Source organism: Lepidochelys olivacea, assembly GCF_965140295.1.
Source record: "Lepidochelys olivacea isolate rLepOli2 genome assembly, chromosome: 16".
Lineage (NCBI taxonomy): Eukaryota > Metazoa > Chordata > Testudines > Cheloniidae > Lepidochelys > Lepidochelys olivacea.
In genome coordinates this window covers 4,075,930-4,094,115 of record NC_140426.1, presented here as the reverse complement: position 1 = coordinate 4,094,115, position 18,186 = coordinate 4,075,930, and the positions used below count along the sequence as shown (strand labels likewise).

At 47.0% G+C, this 18,186-nt stretch overlaps 1 protein-coding gene across 12 annotated transcripts in view; it reads right to left on the bottom strand.

The window, feature by feature from the left end:
- Positions 1–18,186, bottom strand: part of EXD3 (exonuclease 3'-5' domain containing 3) — a 573,796-nt gene that overhangs the window by 332,772 nt on the left and 222,838 nt on the right. For all 12 annotated transcript variants that reach the window (XM_084650100.1, XM_084650101.1, XM_084650103.1 and 9 more), the window contains 2 exons: positions 4,403–4,569; positions 327–468 (listed from right to left, as the gene is read on the bottom strand). In XM_084650100.1, coding sequence (XP_084506226.1) covers positions 327–468; positions 4,403–4,569 — 309 coding nt within the window. The remainder of the gene's footprint in view (positions 1–326; positions 469–4,402; positions 4,570–18,186) is intronic.

Below are 18,186 nucleotides of genomic sequence, written 5' to 3'. Positions count from 1 at the left end.
CAACCCTGCTCCCCAGCTGGAGCATGGGAGCAGGGCAAGCCCCAGACCCCGCTCCCCACTGGGAGCTTGAGGGCCGGATTAAACTGGCTGGAGGGCGGATGTGGCCCATGGGCTGTAGTTTGCCCGCCCCTGCGATAGCTTATTCCACAATAGCTATTCCAGTCAATCTCCAAGCCCACAGGCCTCAGAGATTTCCTACAGAAAGTGCCAGGCATGCTCCTGCTGCTCCTGGCATAGGCTGACATGTATTTGATGATGAAGGTCACAAATATTCCACCCCATGTTACATAATTGACACTAAAAAACCAAAACAGGGAGATGCTTACCTGCAGCACCTTCTCCCTCCACCTCAGTATCCCTTCCCATGTCTGCAGAAAGTGAATGTTCTCCCTGGGAATGGGGATCTGGTAATAACCCTCCTTCCTATCCTCTTCATAGTCATCCACTGTGCTCTCAGCATCTTCTACCCTGCACAAAACAAGAGCCAGCAACTTTTAACAGGGCCATCCTAAGATTTCAGGGCCCAAGAGACATCAGAAAGTCCTAGAACCCCTCTCCTCACATCCCAGTCACCTCCTCTCACTCGATCTCTCTTCTCTCTCCACTTTCTCTGACCCTTTCCTTATTCTACTCTTTCTTTCTGTTCCTTTCAGCCTTGACTCACCTTCTCTCCCTCATCCCCTGCCCCTAAAATCACCAAAAAACATCAGTGTATGTGAGACAGAGATGGAAGCTTGGAGCACAAGTCCATTCCATCAATAACACATACACATTGGAAGTAGCCTCCGGACTAGAAAAGCCTCTCAAACCCAGACTTCTCATCATGCATTACTCACACTCCATTCTCTTTCCCAGAACTGATGTGAAGCCAGCAAGTGAGCTCTGACTTTGAAATTAGCACATTGTAAGGACTCGACTTCCAGCCCCTCACCATGAACCCAGGAACCCACTAGCTGGCATGGCCCCATGCACAGGCTGGCTCTGACCTGCTTAGGGCCCAAACCAGAACTTCGGTTTTCTCATTAGACAGGAACAGGCAGAGAATCACAGGCTGCCCCACCTACAGCAGGATTTCCACCACCTAGGGGCCATTGCCTCTGGCTCAAGAGGCCTCCTCTTCCATTGAGCTTAGAGTGGGATGGCTCATAAAGGGTTCACTGACCTCTCCTTCCTATGCCAGTTTCCCCCAGCCCTTTCCCTGTACAGCATCTACACCTGTTATTCCCTCTGTTCTATGGAGCTGGACAGACAAAAACCCCTAGAAGGTTTTCACACTACTCCACCACCTCCCTGCACTTTGGGGTCTAGGTGCTAAGAACAGTGGTAAGCTGAACTCACACCCAGACTGAGATTCCCCACCTGTTTCACTCTCCTACACTAAGACTTCAGGCAGTGCCCCAGAGAGAGGTGCAATGCGAGTGCATTAACACCCTGGCACTGTTAGGGAGATGTCTGCAGAAATGGGGTTTGTGAGTTATCATGGATTTCCTAGAACAGAATCTTACACAGCACGAGTTGGTTCCCCATACAGCAGAGGCTCTTGCAATAGCTTTGTAAATGCTGTAATAGCTTTGTTCTTGTGAACCTTCCAGATGATGCAATCGAAGGAAAGAAAGAGTAAGAGAAAAACAACTATTTTGTACATATCATGAATTTCTGGCTAGTCTCTTTCCCACAGAGACTTTAAATGGTTTATTATTTGAGAAAATATTTACTAACCTTGTGTTTCAGGGACTGTGTGACTAATTTTGTAACATAGCAGCTTGGTGCTGTGCAAACATTCCCTCGCAGAGATGGTATGTGTGCACGCTGAAGTCAATATTTGTGTAAAATATTTAATGAAGGTGTGAAATCTCATCTCTCCCGGAATATTCTGATCTGCACAGCTCAAGAGGAGCATATGGTGGGACCAGCAGCAGAGGTGATGTCATCATTCATACTCTGATACCATCTCTTTCTCTTGCAGCGTGAACGCCCTCTGTGGGAACCTGCTGCTAGACTGTTTCAAGTGCTAAGAAAAGAGAAGTGGCTACATTTGGATCCAGGGCTCCATGGACTGCAAAGTACTTCACCATGATGGGTTAGGATTCTTATCCTAGGAAGATTGCGGTACAGAGGGCTTCACTTACCCATCCAAATAGACTGCGAATGGCGGAGCTGGCATATGCCATTGAGGTTACTGACATGTTGAGTTCTGATGTTGGTTTCCTGCCACGGTGCATGCCCGGAGTTTGTGGCTCTCTCGTAGGCATGGGCCCCGCCTGCCCGCTGTTTGGGGGCTTACCTTGCATGCAAAGAAAGGTCATGCGCTGCCAGTAAGGTACTGCCCCCTGCCAGGGGCAGTCTCCTGCAGGCCCAGATTTCAGTGTCTCCTGAGCATAGCTGCTGTGCTTCCCTTTCCACTGGGCTCTGTGCCCTTTGCTGGCTGGTGGTGAGGTGGGGGCAGGCTATCATGTGTCTCCCGTGGCAGAGGCTAGCGGCTGCAGGACTGATAACGCTATGCAGTCCATGAGTCCCCAAGTGCAAGGCTGCCATTGCACCCAGGCTACTCAGCAAGACAGCCCAGAGCTCTCCTGCTTTGTACTAAACATTCAGGGCCAGATCCTCTTCCTTGTGCAAAGTCCAAGTAAATGCACAGGCTGCTTGGGGGAAAGAATACCTCTGTCCTTGGCCCAGTGGGCTGGTAGAGCCAGCAGCAGCTTCTTGAGAGACCAGAGGACTGCAATAGCCTTGACTGAGGCTCTGCACACCTGCAGGAATCTGGCTGCTCCGATAATCTGGCTGGTGGGCAAGCATAGGAGCGTATGGATCCATGTGCCTCCTCTAGCTTGGCTCGTATCCAAAACACCTCCCCATGCTCTCATGGTTTAAGCCCCATGGAACACATTTTCACCGCAGATGGGAGTCGTGGACACCACTGCATGGACTCTCTGCATACTGCCTCCCTGCACAGCATAACCACACCAATTCTGCTATCTTTTATATCCTACGTGCTAGAGGGAATGGGCAGGTTGTGCCCCTCAGGTGGCGACATCACCAGTATCATGCAACTTCTGGATTCTTTAAACTTAGTGCTCCCACCCTAAGACCTGGCTACTAGATGTTTTGCTGTTAACTGCCTCTGTCTGAAATACCTCATGTACACTGCCTGAAATAAGGGGGTGGGGGAATATACCCTGAGACATGAGTCAGGAAGGAAAAGCAAGATTCAAGAAAGAAGCAAAAAGAGGAGGAACACCAGACTAAGCAGCTCCTCAGCAGTTCGCTCTCAGATATTTGCACATGGATTCTTCAGAAAGTGTGGTGGATTTAACTTTAAACTATGGATTTAACTGAACAGCTACTGGAGCTCAGACAATCATTTGGACAGAATGGCTAGGCAGCAGTTCTGCGGAAAAGGACCTAGGGGTGACAGTGGATGAGAAGCTGGATATGAGTCAGCAGTGTGCCCTTGTTGCCAAGAAGGCCAATGGCATTTTGGGATGTATAAGTAGGGGCATAGCGAGCAGATCGAGGGACGTGATCGTTCCCCTCTATTCGACATTGGTGAGGTCTCATCTGGAGTACTGTGTCCAGTTTTGGGCCCCACACTACAAGAAGGATGTGGATAAATTGGAGAGAGTCCAGCGAAGGGCAACAAAAATGATTAGGGGTCTGGAACACATGACTTATGAGGAGAGGCTGAGGGAGCTGGGATTGTTTAGCCTGCAGAAGAGAAGAATGAGGGGGGATTTGATAGCTGCTTTCAACTACCTGAAAGGGGGTTCCAAAGAGGATGGCTCTAGACTGTTCTCAATGGTAGCAGATGACAGAACGAGGAGTAATGGTCTCAAGTTGCAGTGGGGGAGGTTTAGGTTGGATATTAGGAAAAACTTTTTCACTAAGAGGGTGGTGAAACACTGGAATGCGTTACCTAGGGAGGTGGTAGAATCTCCTTCCTTAGAGGTTTTTAAGGTCAGGCTTGACAAAGCCCTGGCTGGGATGATTTAATTGGGAATTGGTCCTGCTTCAAGCAGGGGGTTGGACTAGATGACCTTCTGGGGTCCCTTCCAACCCTGATATTCTATGGTTTGCAGTGTGAGCTGTAGCCACGAAAGCTTATGCTCAAATAAATTTGTTAGTCTCTAAGGTGCCACAAGTCCTCCTTTTGTTTTTATCCAAATGCAGCCTCTCTCTCTGCAGGCTGGGATTTCCCTCTATGAACTCAGCAGTCCAGTTTACTCAAAGGTGGGCGGGGGGTAAGATTCTGTGTTGTGTCTCTAAGAAGTAAAGTACAGAACTCTCCTCCTGAGGGCACTTTAAGCCACTTTTGTCTCTCCCAAATCCAAGCTGCTCTGGGGGCCAGAGAGGCCACTGGCATAATTCATATATTTCTGAAGTCGGTATAATCCATGATATTTACCTCTCCTGGACCTTGAGTTTCTGAAGTTCATCGGCCACTCCGTAAGGCAGGGTCTCCTCAGGTAAGCTATAGCGGAGAGCCCACCTGGCTGCTGTGTTCAGATCACAGTAGCTGACTAGCAGTTGGATCAGCTGCTCTTGTAGCCATCGATTCTCCCCAACTGTGTTCTGCAAGGAAGCAAGAGTAACAAAATCTGTTGGTGCAAGTTCCATCTTCAGCGCAGGACTATAAATTTCCAAGGACAGGGTGCCCGAAGTGAGGAACTCTTCAGGAACTGGCAGCCTGAATTGACAGAGGAGGGAGCAAGAACTGAGCATGTGCATGTCCTTCCCACTTTAGAAGTAACATTGTTTGGGCCCAGACTGCTTTGGCTTACTCTACAGGCCTACTCTTCTCCCATGCAGATGGATTGCTCCTGGGGACCATGTGACTAGGGCACTCCAGATCATCTGAAGACCATGGGCAGAGCAAAGAGAGGACACGTGCCAGCAGTGTACCGAAAGGACAATGCAACTCAGACTGTGTGATGATCAGCATGTCCAGTTCATCTCACATACTGACAAAATAAAACAGAGTCAGCTTAACAGTTGGCCAGACAGAGAGCAAAGGTCTCCAGAGTCTGTTAGCTGTTTGAAAGAGGATTGGATTAAGGCAATCTGGGCTGAGGCATACCATGACACAGGGCCCACAGTGGCCTTACCATGACACTTCCCCACTGGCAAAAGCATTGGGGGAGGCTCTCCTCCCCTCCCAGAGAGGAATAGCAGGATGGAGCTCTTCCCCCCACCTTGAAGCACCTGTGTAGGTGATTGGGCCTGCACTCTTCCCCTACAATACACAGAGGGTCCTGCTGGGAGGCGTCAGCAAAGCCTCTCCCAGAGCAAAGGGCCTTGGGGTTAAACCGAGATGAATGGGACAATTCACCCCTCTCAGGGCTATTGTTTCAGGCTGTCTGAAAACTCCGGCAAATGTCACTGCATCAGCTCCAAGTCTTCAAGCTTTTCTTCACAACCACCAGGTCTAGAAACCCACTTAACAAATGAAAATGGCAACTCTGTTGTAATCACATGACTTCAGGAGCTGAGGCCCTTATAGAGCCAATGCCTTATCCAATCCTGCTCATAAACATCCATTATCTGCTTGTGATAATTGCTAAGCTAAAGATGCTCTCAACATGCTAGCTGTATTTTAAAAATCCCTGTAACATTTCATTACAGTGATTCACAGCAAAAGGTGGAATACAAACCGCTTGTCTGTTACATAATGAATTTCAGTTTTGCATGTAGTAAATTAATTACTGAATTAAACGAGCATTGGCAAGGAACTGCCTATCTTCATAAACACTGAAAAGTTTATGGGCCCCTTTCTGCTCTCCACTAACCACAGCCAAAGTGATTACTTTGTTGTATATTAGGAAGTGTGCTCAATTTTGCCATTATTTCAAACTTTTCTATTGTTTCCTAACACAACTAGGTGCAAAATCCCCAGTGTGCCAGCTGTATCTGGGCTCCCACAGAGTTGCTATCTAAGCAATAGCCTCCATATGCCAGATGGTTAAAAGGATCAACTACGTACTAAGGCATATGTGAGCAATGCATTGCCAAGGGAATCCTGCTGCAGACTGGCAGCACCTCTTGATGCTTCAGAACAAGACTGGGCATATGCAACAAAAAGGGAACAGTTCAAGTTAGGACCACTGTGTCACCTTGCACTTGCTCTGCAGGAGCCATAGCCTTCCTCGGGATGTGGCATTTGGCTTCCAGCATCAGTACCACAGAGACAAAAAGGAGTCCGATGGCACCTTAAAGCCAAACAGATTTATTTAGGCATAAGCTTTTGTGGGTAAAAAACCCACTTCTTCAGATGCATGGAGTGAAAATTACAGATACAGGCATAAATACACTGGCACATGAAGAGAAGGGAGTTACCTTACAAGTGGAAAAGGAGTACTTGTGGCACCTTAGAGACTAACCAATTTATTGGAGCATGAGCTTTCGTGAGCTACAGCTCACTTCATTGGATGCATACTGTGGAAACTGCAGAAGACATTATATACACAGAGACCATGGAACAATACCTCCTCCCACCCCACTCTCCTGCTGGTAATAGCTTATCTAAAGTGATCATCAAGTTGGGCCATTTCCAGCACAAATCCAGGTTTTCTCACCCTCTGCCCTCCCCCCACACACACACAAACTCATTCTCCTGCTGGTAATAGCCCATCCAAAGTGACCACTCTCTTTAAAATGTGTATGATAATCAAGGTGGGCCATTTCCAGCACAATTCCAGGTTTTCTCACCCCCCCCCCCCACAAACTCACTCTCCTGCTGGCAATAGCTCATCCAAACTGACCACTCTCCCTACAATGTGCATGATAATCAAGGTGGGCCATTTCCAGCATAAATCCAAGTTTAACCAGAACGTCGGGGGGGGGGGGGAAGGGGGGTAGAAAAAAACAAGGGGAAATAGGCTACCTTGCATAATGACTTAGCCACTCCCAGTCTCTATTTAAGCCTAAATTAATAGTATCCAATTTGCAAATGAATTCCAATTCAGCAGTTTCTCGCTGGAGTCTGGATTTGAAGTTTTTTTGGAGAACACTTCAATCTCTCTGGTCACGCAATCACAGACATGAAGGTTGCTATCTTAAAACAAAAAAACTTCAAATCCAGACTCCAGCGAGAAACTGCTGAATTGGAATTCATTTGCAAATTGGATACTATTAATTTAGGCTTAAATAGAGACTGGGAGTGGCTAAGTCATTATGCAAGGTAGCCTATTTCCCCTTGTTTTTTCCTACCCCACCCCCCCAGACGTTCTGGTTAAATTTGGATTTAAACTTGGAGAGTGGTCAGTTTGGATGAGCTATTGCCAGTAGGAGAGTGAGTTTGTGTGTGTCCGGGAAAAGGGGGGGGGGGGGGTGAGAAAGCCTGGATTTGTGCTGGACATGGCCCACCTTGATTACCATGCACATTGTAGGGAGAGTGGTCACTTTGGATGAGCTATTACCAACAGCAGAGTGAGTTTGTGTGTGTATGGGGGTGGGGGGGGGCGGAGGGTGAGAAAACCTGGATTTGTGCTGGAAATGGCCCAACTTGATGATCACTTTAGATAAGCTATTACCAGCAGGAGGGTGGGGTGGGAGGAGGTATTGTTTCATGGTCTCTGTGTATATAATGTCTTCTGCAGTTTCCACGGTATGCATCCGATGAAGTGAGCTGTAGCTCACGAAAGCTCATGCTCAAATAAAATGGTTAGTCTCTAAGGTGCCACAAGTACTCCTTTTCTTTTTGCGAATACAGACTAACACGGCTGTTACTCTGAAACCTTACAAGTGGAGAACCAGTATTGACAAGGCCAATTCAGTCAGGGTGGATGTGGTCCACCCCCAATAATTGATGAGGAGGTGTCAAAAATAAGAGAGGGAAAACTGCTTTTGTAGTGAGCCAGCCACTCTCAGGATTATCTGGCTATTTGGACTCTCTCCTCAGACCCTACGCTACCAGTGCTCCTAGCTATCTTTGAGACACCACCAACTTCCTGAGGAAACTACAATGCATTGGTGATCTTCCTTTCAACACCATCCATGGATGTAGAAGCTCTTTACACCAATATGCCACATGAGGATGGACTACAAGCGGTCAGAAACAGTATCCCTGATGAGGCCACGGCACACCTGGTGGCTGAGCTTTGTGACTTTGTCCTCACCCACAACCATTTCAGATTTGGGGACAACTTATACCTTCAAGTCAGCGGCACTGCTATGGGTACCCGCATGGCCCCACAGTATGCCAACATTTTTATGGAAGACTTTGAACAACGCTTTCTCAGCTCTCGTCCCCTAGCTCTTCTCCTCTACTTGCGCTGCATTTATGACATCCTCATTATATGGACCCACGGGAAGGAGGCCCTTGAAGAATTCCACCTGGATTTCAACAATTTCCACCCCACCATCAACCTCAGCCTGGACCAGTCCCCCCCAAGAGATCCACTTCCTGGACACTACAGTGCAAATAAATGATGGTCACATAAACACCACCCTATACCGGAAACCTACTGACCGCTATACTTACCTACATGCCTTCAGCTTCCATCCAGGACACATCACACGATCCATTGTCTACAGCCAAGCCGTAAGATACAACTGCATTTGTTCCAATCCCTCAGACAGAGACAAACACCTACAAGATCTTTATCAGGCATTCTTAAAACTACAATACCCACCTGGGATAGTGAGGACACAGACTGACAGAGCGAGACGGGTACCCAGAAGTCACCTACTACAGGACAGACCCAACAAGGAAAGTAACGGAACACCACTGGCCATCACGTACAGCCCCCAGCCAAAACCTCTCCAGCACATCATCAATGAGAGTATAAAAATATTGCTCGAGCATGTAGGAATGAAATCAGGAGGGCCAAATCACATCTGGAGCTGCAGCTAGCAAGAGATGTTAAGAGTAACAAGAAGGGTTTTTTCAGGTATGTTGGCAACAAGAAGAAAGCCAAGGAAAGTGTGGGCCCTTACTGAATGAGGGAGGCAACCTAGTGACAGAAGATGTGGAAAAAGCTAATGTACTCAATGCTTTTTTTGTCTCTGTCTTCACGAACAAGGTCAGCTCCCAGACTGCTGCGCTGGGCATCACAGCATGGGGAGTAGGTGGCCAGCCCTCTGTGGAGAAAGAGCTGGTTAGGGACTATTTAGAAAAGCTGGACACGTTGCATCTGAGAGTGCTAAAGGAATTGGCGGCTGTGATTGCAGAGCCATTGGCCATTATCTTTGAAAACTCGTGGCGAACGGGGAAAGTCCCGGATGACTGGAAAAAGACTAATGTAGTGCCCATCTTTAAAAAAGGGAAGAAGGAGGATCCTGGGAACTACAGGCCAGTCAGCCTCACCTCAGTCCCCAGAAAAATCATGGAGTAGGTCCTCAAGGAATCAATCCTGAAGCACTTACATGAGAGGAAAGTGATCAGGAACAGTCAGCATGGATTCACCAAGGGAAGGTCATGCCTGACTAATCTAATCGCCTTCTATGATGAGATTACTGGTTCTGTGGATGAAGGGAAAGCAGTGGATGTATTGTTTCTTGACTTTAGCAAAGCTTTTGACACGGTCTCCCACAGTATTCTTGTCAGCAAGTTAAAGAAGTATGGGCTGGATGAATGCACTATAAGGTGGGTAGAAAGTTGGCTAGATTGTCGGGCTCAACGGGTAGTGATCAATGGCTCCATGTCTAGTTGGCAGCCGGTATCAAGTGGAGTGCCCCAAGGACCAGTCCTCGGGCCGGTTTTGTTCAATATCTTCATAAATGATCTGGAGGATGGTGTGGATTGCACTCTCAGCAAATTTGCGGATGATACTAAACTAGGAGGAGTGGTAGATACGCTGGAGGGCAGGGATAGGATACAGAGGGCCCTAGACAAATTGGAGGATTGGGCCAAAAGAAATCTGATGAGCTTCAACAAGGATAAATGCAGGGTCCTGCACTTAGGACGGAAGAACCCAACGCACCGCTACAGACTAGAGACCGAATGGCTAGGCAGCAGTTCTACGGAAAAGGACCTAGGGGTGACAGTGGACGAGAAGCTGGATATGAGTCAACAGTGTGCCCTTGTTGCCAAGAAGGCCAATGGCATTTTGGGATGTATAAGTAGGGGCATAGTGAGCAGATCGAGGGATGTGATCGTTCCCCTCTATTCGACATTGGTGAGGCCTGATCTGGGGTACTGTGTTCCGTTTTGGGCCCCGCACTACAAGAAGGATGTAGATAAGTTGGAGAGAGTCCAGCGAAGGGCAACAAAATGATTAGGGGTCTGTAACACATGACTTATGAGGAGAGGCTGAGGGAACTGGTATTGTTTAGTCTGCAGAAGAGAAGAATGAGGGGGGATTTGATAGCTGCTTTCAACTACCTGAGAGGTGGTTCCAAAGAGGATGGTTCTCGACTATTCTCAGTGGTAGAAGAGGACAGGACAAGGAGTAATGGTCTCAAGTTGCAGTGGGGGAGGTTTAGGTTGGATATTAGGAAAAACTTTTTCACTAGGAGGGTGGTGAAACACTGGAATGCGTTACCTAGGGAGGTGGTAGAATCTCCTTCCTTAGAAGTTTTTAAGGTCAGGCTTGACAAAGCCCTGGCTGGGATGATTTAATTGGGGATTGGTCCTGGTTTGAGCAGGGGGTTGGACTAGATGATCTCCTGAGGTCCCTTCCAACCCTGATATTCTATGATTCTATAATCTACAACATATGCTGGAAAATGATCCCTCACTCTCACAGACCTTGGGAGGCAGGTCAGTCCTCGCTTACAGACAGCCCCCCAACCTGAAGCAAATACTCACTACACACCACGCCATGGAAACACTAACCTAGGAACCAATCCCTGTAACAAACCCCGTTGCCTACTCTGTCCCCATATCTACTCTAGCAACACCATCAGAGGACCCAGCCACATCAGCCACACCATCAGGGGTTCATTCACCTGCACATCTTCTAATGTGATATATGCCATCATGTGCCAGCAATGCCCCTCTGCCATGTACATTGGCCAAACCGGACAGTCTCTATTTAAAAGGATAAATGGACACAAATCAGACATTAGGAATGGTAACATACAAAAGCCAGTAGGAGAAAACTTCAATCTCTCTGGACATGCAATAACAGATTTAAAAGTTGCCATTCTTCAACAAAAAGCCTTCAAAAACAGACTTCAAAGAGAAACTGCAGAACTACAATTCATTTGCAAACTTAACACCATCAATTTGGGCTTGACTAGGGACTGGGAATGGCTGGCTCACTACAAAAGCAATTTTCCCTCTCTTGGTATTGATACCTCCTCATGAATTACTGGGCGTGGACCACATCCACCCTGAATGAACTGGCCTTGTCAACACTGGTTCTCCATTTGTAAGGTAACTCCCTTCTCTTCATGTGCCAGTATACTTATGCCTGTATCTGTAATTTTCACTCCATGCATCTGAAGAAGTGGGTTTTTTACCCATGAAAGCTTATGCCTAAATAAAGCTGTTAGTCTTTAAGGTGCCACCGGATTCCTCATTGTTTTTGTGGATACAGACCAACACAGCTACCCCTCTGATACTTAGTACCACAGAGAGAACATCAGTGGAATGGCATTCTTATTGTGAAAAGAACGAGGAGTACTTGTGGCACCTTAGAGACTAACAAATTTATTTGGGCATAAGCTTTCGTGGGGTAAAACTCACTTCATCAGATGCATGCCATGGAAAATACAGTAGGAAGATATACATTTATTTTGTGGGTTTTAGCCCACGAAAGCTTATGCCCAAATAAATTTGTTAGTCTCTAGGGTGCCACAAGTATTCCTCGTTCTTTTTGCTGATACAGACTAACACAGCTACCACTCTGAAACCTGATCCATATTGTGGTGACACTACATGCCTCTCTTCGTAACTGCAGACATGGTGGTTCTACTGAAGAACAAAAATACTGTACAAATGGCCATATTCTGCAGACCTGGTCAAAGTTTTGCCAGTATGCCTCTGTCAGTTACGAGTGTGAAAAGTGCCAAAATAGCTAAGCCAGCAAAAGCCCTAGTGTTTTGCCAATATAGCTTATTTTGTTCAGGGAACTGGTATAAGTTATACTGGCAAAAGAATTGTTTTGCCAATATACGCTGCACTTCCACTATAAGGGTTTCTTGGAATAGCTATACTGGCAAACCCTTTCCAGTGTAGACAAGGCCACAGAAGCTAAATGTACAGATATGCATTTTTTAAGAAAGCGCCATGTTCCTTCTGCACATTCACCAAAGATCCCTGCCCAGTAGCACAGCTGCACCTAAACTGTATTTGCAGGGTTGGAATTCATTCCCAGGGATTCTCTGCACCTTGCTTTTTCACCCAGGACGTGTGCAAACAAAGCCTGAACCCGTGGAATGCTGCTGGGGCCATCGGGCCTCATTCTTGAGATTCTTTGAGCAAGGAAAAGGTGAGACATTGTCTTCAAAACAGACAGTCCTGCTTCAGATCAGGAAATAAATCTGCTGATGGCCCAAAGTCAGAAAGGGAAAAAGAAAAACACAGAGATGCAAAGAAGATAGTGATTGGGAAAAAAGAAGAGGAGGAATCATGTTTGCAGGTGGCAAACGTGTTAGGACAGATAGCTGCATGAAGCCAACTTCATTGTAAGTATCACTGGCTAAACTCGTGTTGCATTTCCGTGGCTCTGCCAAATGGTGAAGCATTTTTTTTCTCATGACAGCATCATTATTTTCAACCCTGTTGCTAAGGTAAAGGCGAGACATCCAGGAGGAGACAGAAGTGAGACAGGTGTAAGAGGAGATGGGGAGATCAGCAGGCAAGGAAAGTCAGTGTCTATATCCTGGGGTAAAAGGAGGAGAGGTTATTAGAGGGGAAAGTGATGGAGGAGGAGGAGGTGGGAGATTACAGCAGGTTTTGCAGTCTTCTCTTTGAAATGTCTGCATATGTCTGCACAGAAAGGAGGAGGGCAGGATCTTGGAGAGGGGAAAAATAGATAATGGGGATCATAGGAGCTGTACTCCTCATGGCTGGAGAAGCAGAGCTGCTTGGCAAGAGATAGGGGTGACCATTGATCAAAAGGGAGAGAATAATCCTCTAATGATCATGCACATGGGAAACAAATCTGAATAAAACTGGAAAGAGCAGCAACGAACCTGACAGGACTAGCCTTCACATGGGCCAGTTCCGGAACCCACTGAAGTAATGGGAGTCTTTCCATGGACCAGCATGGCTATTGGATCTGGCTCCTATTCACTACACGGAAGACCGATCCTGTCATAAAGCGATTATTTCTGTGGCCTCATATCCATGACTTTTTCTGATTTAGCTATTTGTCATAACTCATTTCCCCCTCCACACCTTCCCTACTAAGCATGCCAGTCTGGATGCTTTGTCCATCTCCTATCTCTGTGCCTTCTTCTATGGCACCTTATGCAATGTGGCCTTGCTTCAGGAAAGCACTGAAGTATGTTTTTCAGCGCTTTCCCGAATTAGGCTCTGAATCTCTTCCCTGTCCCAGTGTGCCAAGACCCTTCCTTATTCTCATTCAAAGTCCCTCCTGAACACTCAGTTCTTTTGCAATGAATTAATAACACAGTAAGACTACAAAGTCAGTCCTTCCTCTGGGTTTCCAGCATCTGTCCTGTCATCTCTCTGTCCGACTTCCACAAAGTAACTCTTTGGACCAGGGACTGCCTTTACTTTGCACACAGTCAGTACTTAATAGATAAATATTATTGTTTCAGTGATTTCCATCTGGGAGGGACAATGGGTTTTTTTGAACTGTAACAGAATTAATCTTTTAGCCACAACAGTGGCTTTTGAGAAAAGTTAAATTTCCTCAGAGATATTACATTCTGAATCTGCGTGAAATGGAAAACAGCTTCGGTCAACAGAAAAAAATGCATTTGCTGCAAAACTAACTATTCCATAGAGGGCAAAGGCTTGCAAACGAACAACTTAGCAGGAGGCTATAATGGGGGTGTCTTGTCCCCAGAATGGCATGTGAACTGATGGAGATGGGAACATACCTCCTGGATGACATTTGCCATTACACAAATATTTCAGTTTCTGTAAATGAAAACTTTTGAAGAGAAAATAGGTATTTTCCCATGGGTCCATTAGCAAACCAGACTACAATGGATCTGTTCTGATTAACGTCAACAACGACCTGCTCCACTGTTCCTCCGAGCAAGAGAAAATTATACATCAGCAAGGCGTGTTTACATCCCTTTCAGATTCCTAGACATATCGTCCTACCCTTAATCCACAGCCACACACACAAATTCCCTAAACCACCATTATGAGTCACATACTTGCAAAATCTCACTGTCACAAATGAGGCCAATAAGCGCTCCATAGTACAGCAGGAATTGATGACATCACTGTATGGCACAGTCATTTCAGAAACAATTGCAAGAGTAATCTAGTTACAGTGGCACCACTGCCCCTCAGAAGGATCCCGGGGGTAAACTGAAGAAGCATGCAGTATCATTCATTCAGGTTAGTCTCCCTAACTTTCACAATTCTGCTTTGGGGAGCGATGGGAAGGGAGCAGGAATACTGGCTGCAGCATTCTCTCTCTGCAGGACATTTGCTGCTGAGGGTAGCCTTCACACAGGCCTTTGGGATGAGTGTTGGGACATACCTTGCTGCTGGAAATAGGAACAGCAGCCTGAACCTCCCAGCTCAACCAGAATTCCACATATTCAAAACACTTTGTAATAAAAATGAGGAATCCTCATAACCCCTCTGTGAGGCAGGTCCATCATCATTAGTATCATTATTTCACAAAGGGGGAAACGAAGGTGGAAAAGTCATTTGCTCAAAGCCTCTCAAGGAGCCATCAGCAAAGCCACCATTAGAACTCAGGAGCATCTACTTCCCTAGTCTGTGCCTGTTAGACCTCACCTGGAGGACTGTGTCCAGTTTTGGTCACCAATAGACAAAAAGGATATAGGAAAACTGGAGAGCATCCAGATGCAAGCAACATCAGAGGGATGGAATGCAAGCCATTCGAGCAAAGGCTGAAGCACCTGGGTATGTTTAGTTTGGAGAAGAGGAGATTAAGGGGAGACATGAGAGTGGTCTTCAAATAATTGACAGGCTGCCAGAAAAAAGATGGAGAAAAGTTATTCTCTCTTGCCACAGAGGGCAGGACAAGAGGCACTGGGTTCAAACTACAGCACAGCAGATTTAGATAAAATCTCAGCAAAAACTTCCTGTCAGAACAGTAGGACAATGGCACAGATGCCAAGGGAGGTTGTGGAAGCTCCTTCACTGGAAGCTCTTTCAAAAGGAGGCTGGAGAGCCATCTGTCTTGGATGTTTTAGACACAACAAATCCTGCATCTCGGCAGGAGGTTAGACTAGATGACCCTTGTGGCCCCTTCTAAGCCTACGATTCCTCCAGACTACACCGCCTCCCTAGCTGTACTTTCCTCCAGACCAAGCCCCTCAAACAGCAGATCACACCCTTAGGGGACGTGTGAGATGGTTCATTAGCCAGCCCTCCAGTGTCACCAGAATAGTCAGCAGAGAACTTGTCCGCCTGCTTGTGTGTTAGGGAATAAGGTTCCCAGCATCACCTCCCTCCCCAGAGCCAGCACACTACCCAGGAGAGGGTAGGAGTTACCTCTACAAGAGCAAAAGTGCTTACAAAGACTAACAGACTGCTCCATTATTAAATGAACCAGATTTCAAAGGGATCATACAGCTTCCAGAGCCCACCTTCCACACTTTCTCAGATCAGTTACGAAATGATGAGGCCAAGAATCACTATACTTATCTCAGCCATGGGTCCTGCATCTTCCACCAGCAGCCGGACTTCAACAATATCCACTGACAAATTCAGGAGCCCTTTCAAACAGGGATCTCAAATACCAAAGATAAAAGAATCTGCCCTGACATCCTTGTAATACATGGCAAAGAACCGTAGAATTTAGGAGACATTTAAGCTACAACATTCAACTGACAATATTTCAAATAAGCAACATGTTCTCACCCTTACCACTATCGCAACAGAAACATCTGTAAATTCTCAGGTATAAGTAATTCAAAAACTATTCCATTTGTTAAGCCAAAGAAGTTAATTTTGTGCTTCTTGTATTGTTTCTAAGATCCACCGCCTTTTGGCACAAGCCCCCGCCACCCCCTGCAGACCAAACTCCCTTCATTCTTAGCATTAGGAGTCAGCGTTTGGTAGTGCAGGCACAGCATGCTGAAGAATCAGAGGGGGCAGTGCAGAGTGGGGAAGAAAATTGGCAGCATGTGATGTCCAGAAGAAGAAAGAGGAGAACTCATGTACCCACAATGCAGATAGAGGTAAGAAACCATTTTCAGGCTCTTTGCACGGGTACCATGGTGGAGGATGGTTTGGAAGAGCCAACTGAGGGAAGGGATCAGAAGGAGACCCCATCGACTGGAAGGCATGGGATGCATTGCCCTAGGGATGGGGGTTCCACGACCACTCCCAACAGGAGGAGGTGGGTGGTGGTGGTCGGGGATTTTCTCCTAAGGGGGACAGAGTCATCCATCTGCCACCCAGACCGGGAAACTCGAGACGTGCGCTGCTTGCCTGGAGCTAGAACTCAGGATGTGACAGAGTGTCTCCTGAGACTAATCAAGCCACTGGACCACTACCCCTTCCTACTTCTCCAATTGGGCACCAATGATACTGTCAAGAATGACCGTGAGCAGGTCACTGCAGACTATGTGGCTCTGGGAAGAAGGATAAAGGAGTTTGAGGTGCAAGTCATGTTCTCATCCATTCTCCCTGTTGAAGGAAAAGACCCAGGTAGGGACCATCAAATTGTGGAGGTAAATGCCTAGTTGTGCAGGTGGTATCGGAGAGAGGGCTTTGCATTCTTCAACCATGGGATGTTGTTCCAGGAAGAAGGATTGCTCGGAGGAGATGGGATCCACCTAACTAAGAGAGGGAAGAGCATCTTCGTAGGCAGGCTTGCTAACCTAGTGAGGAGGGCTTTAAACTAGGTTTGCCAGGGGATGGAGACCTAAGCCCTGAGGTAAGTGGGGAAGTGGGATACCGTGAGGAAACACAAGGAGGAGGGTGCAACAGTGGAGGCCTCCTGATTCATACTGAGAAAGTAGGGCAATTGGCTAGTTATCTTAAGTGCCTGTAAACGAACACAAGAAGCCTGGGAAACAACCAGGAAAAAATGGAAGTCCTGACAAAGTCAAGAAACTGAGATGTGATTGGAATAACAGAGACTTGGTGGGGTAACTCACATGACTGGAGCACTGTCATGGATGGGTATAAACTGTTCAGGAAGGAAAGGCGGGGGAGAAAAGGTGGAGGAGTTGCACTGAATGCAAGAGAGCAGTATGATTGCTCAGAGCTCCGGTATGAATCTGTAGACAAGCCTATTGAGAGTCTTTGGGTTAAGTTTAGAAGCAAGACCAATAAGGGTGGTGTCGTGGTGGGCGTCTGCTATAGACCACGAGACCAGGATGATGAGGTAGACGAGGCTTTCTTTGGACAACTAACCTAAGTTTCCAGATCACAGGCCCCAGTTCTCATGGGGGACTTCAATCACCCTGGCATCTGCTAGGAGAGCAATACAACGGTGCACTGACAATCCAGGAAGAGTTTGGAGAGTGTTGGGGACAATTTCCTGGTGCGAGTGCTGGAGGAACCAACTAGGGGCAGAGCTCCTCTTGACCTGCTGCTCACAAACAGGGAAGAATTGGTACGGGAAGTAGAAGTGGGTGGCAACCTGGGCAGCAGTGACCTTGAGATGGTCGTGTTCAGTATACTGACAAAAGGAAGAAAGGAGAGCAGCAGAATACTGACCCTGGACTTCAGAAAAGTAGACTTTGATTCCCTCAGGCAACTGATGGACAGGATTCCCTGGGAGGCTAATATGAGGAGGAAAGGAGTCCAGGAGACTCCAGGAGGAGGCTGTATTTTAAAGAAGCCTTATTGAGGGCGCAGGAACAAACCATCCTGATGTGCAGAAAGAATAGCAAATATGACAGGAGACCAGCTTGGCTTAACAGAGAAATCTTCGGTGAGCTTAAACTCAAAAAAGGAAGCTAAAAGAAGTGGACACTCGGACAGATGACTAGGGATGAGTATAAAAATATTGCTTGAGCATGCAGGGGTGTTATCAGCAAGGCCAAAGCACAACTGGAGTTGCAGCTAGCAAGGGATGTGAAGGGTAACAAGAAGGGTTTCTACAGGTATGTTAGCAACAAGAAGGTGGCCAGGGAAAGCGTGGGATGCTTACTGAATGGGGGAGGCAA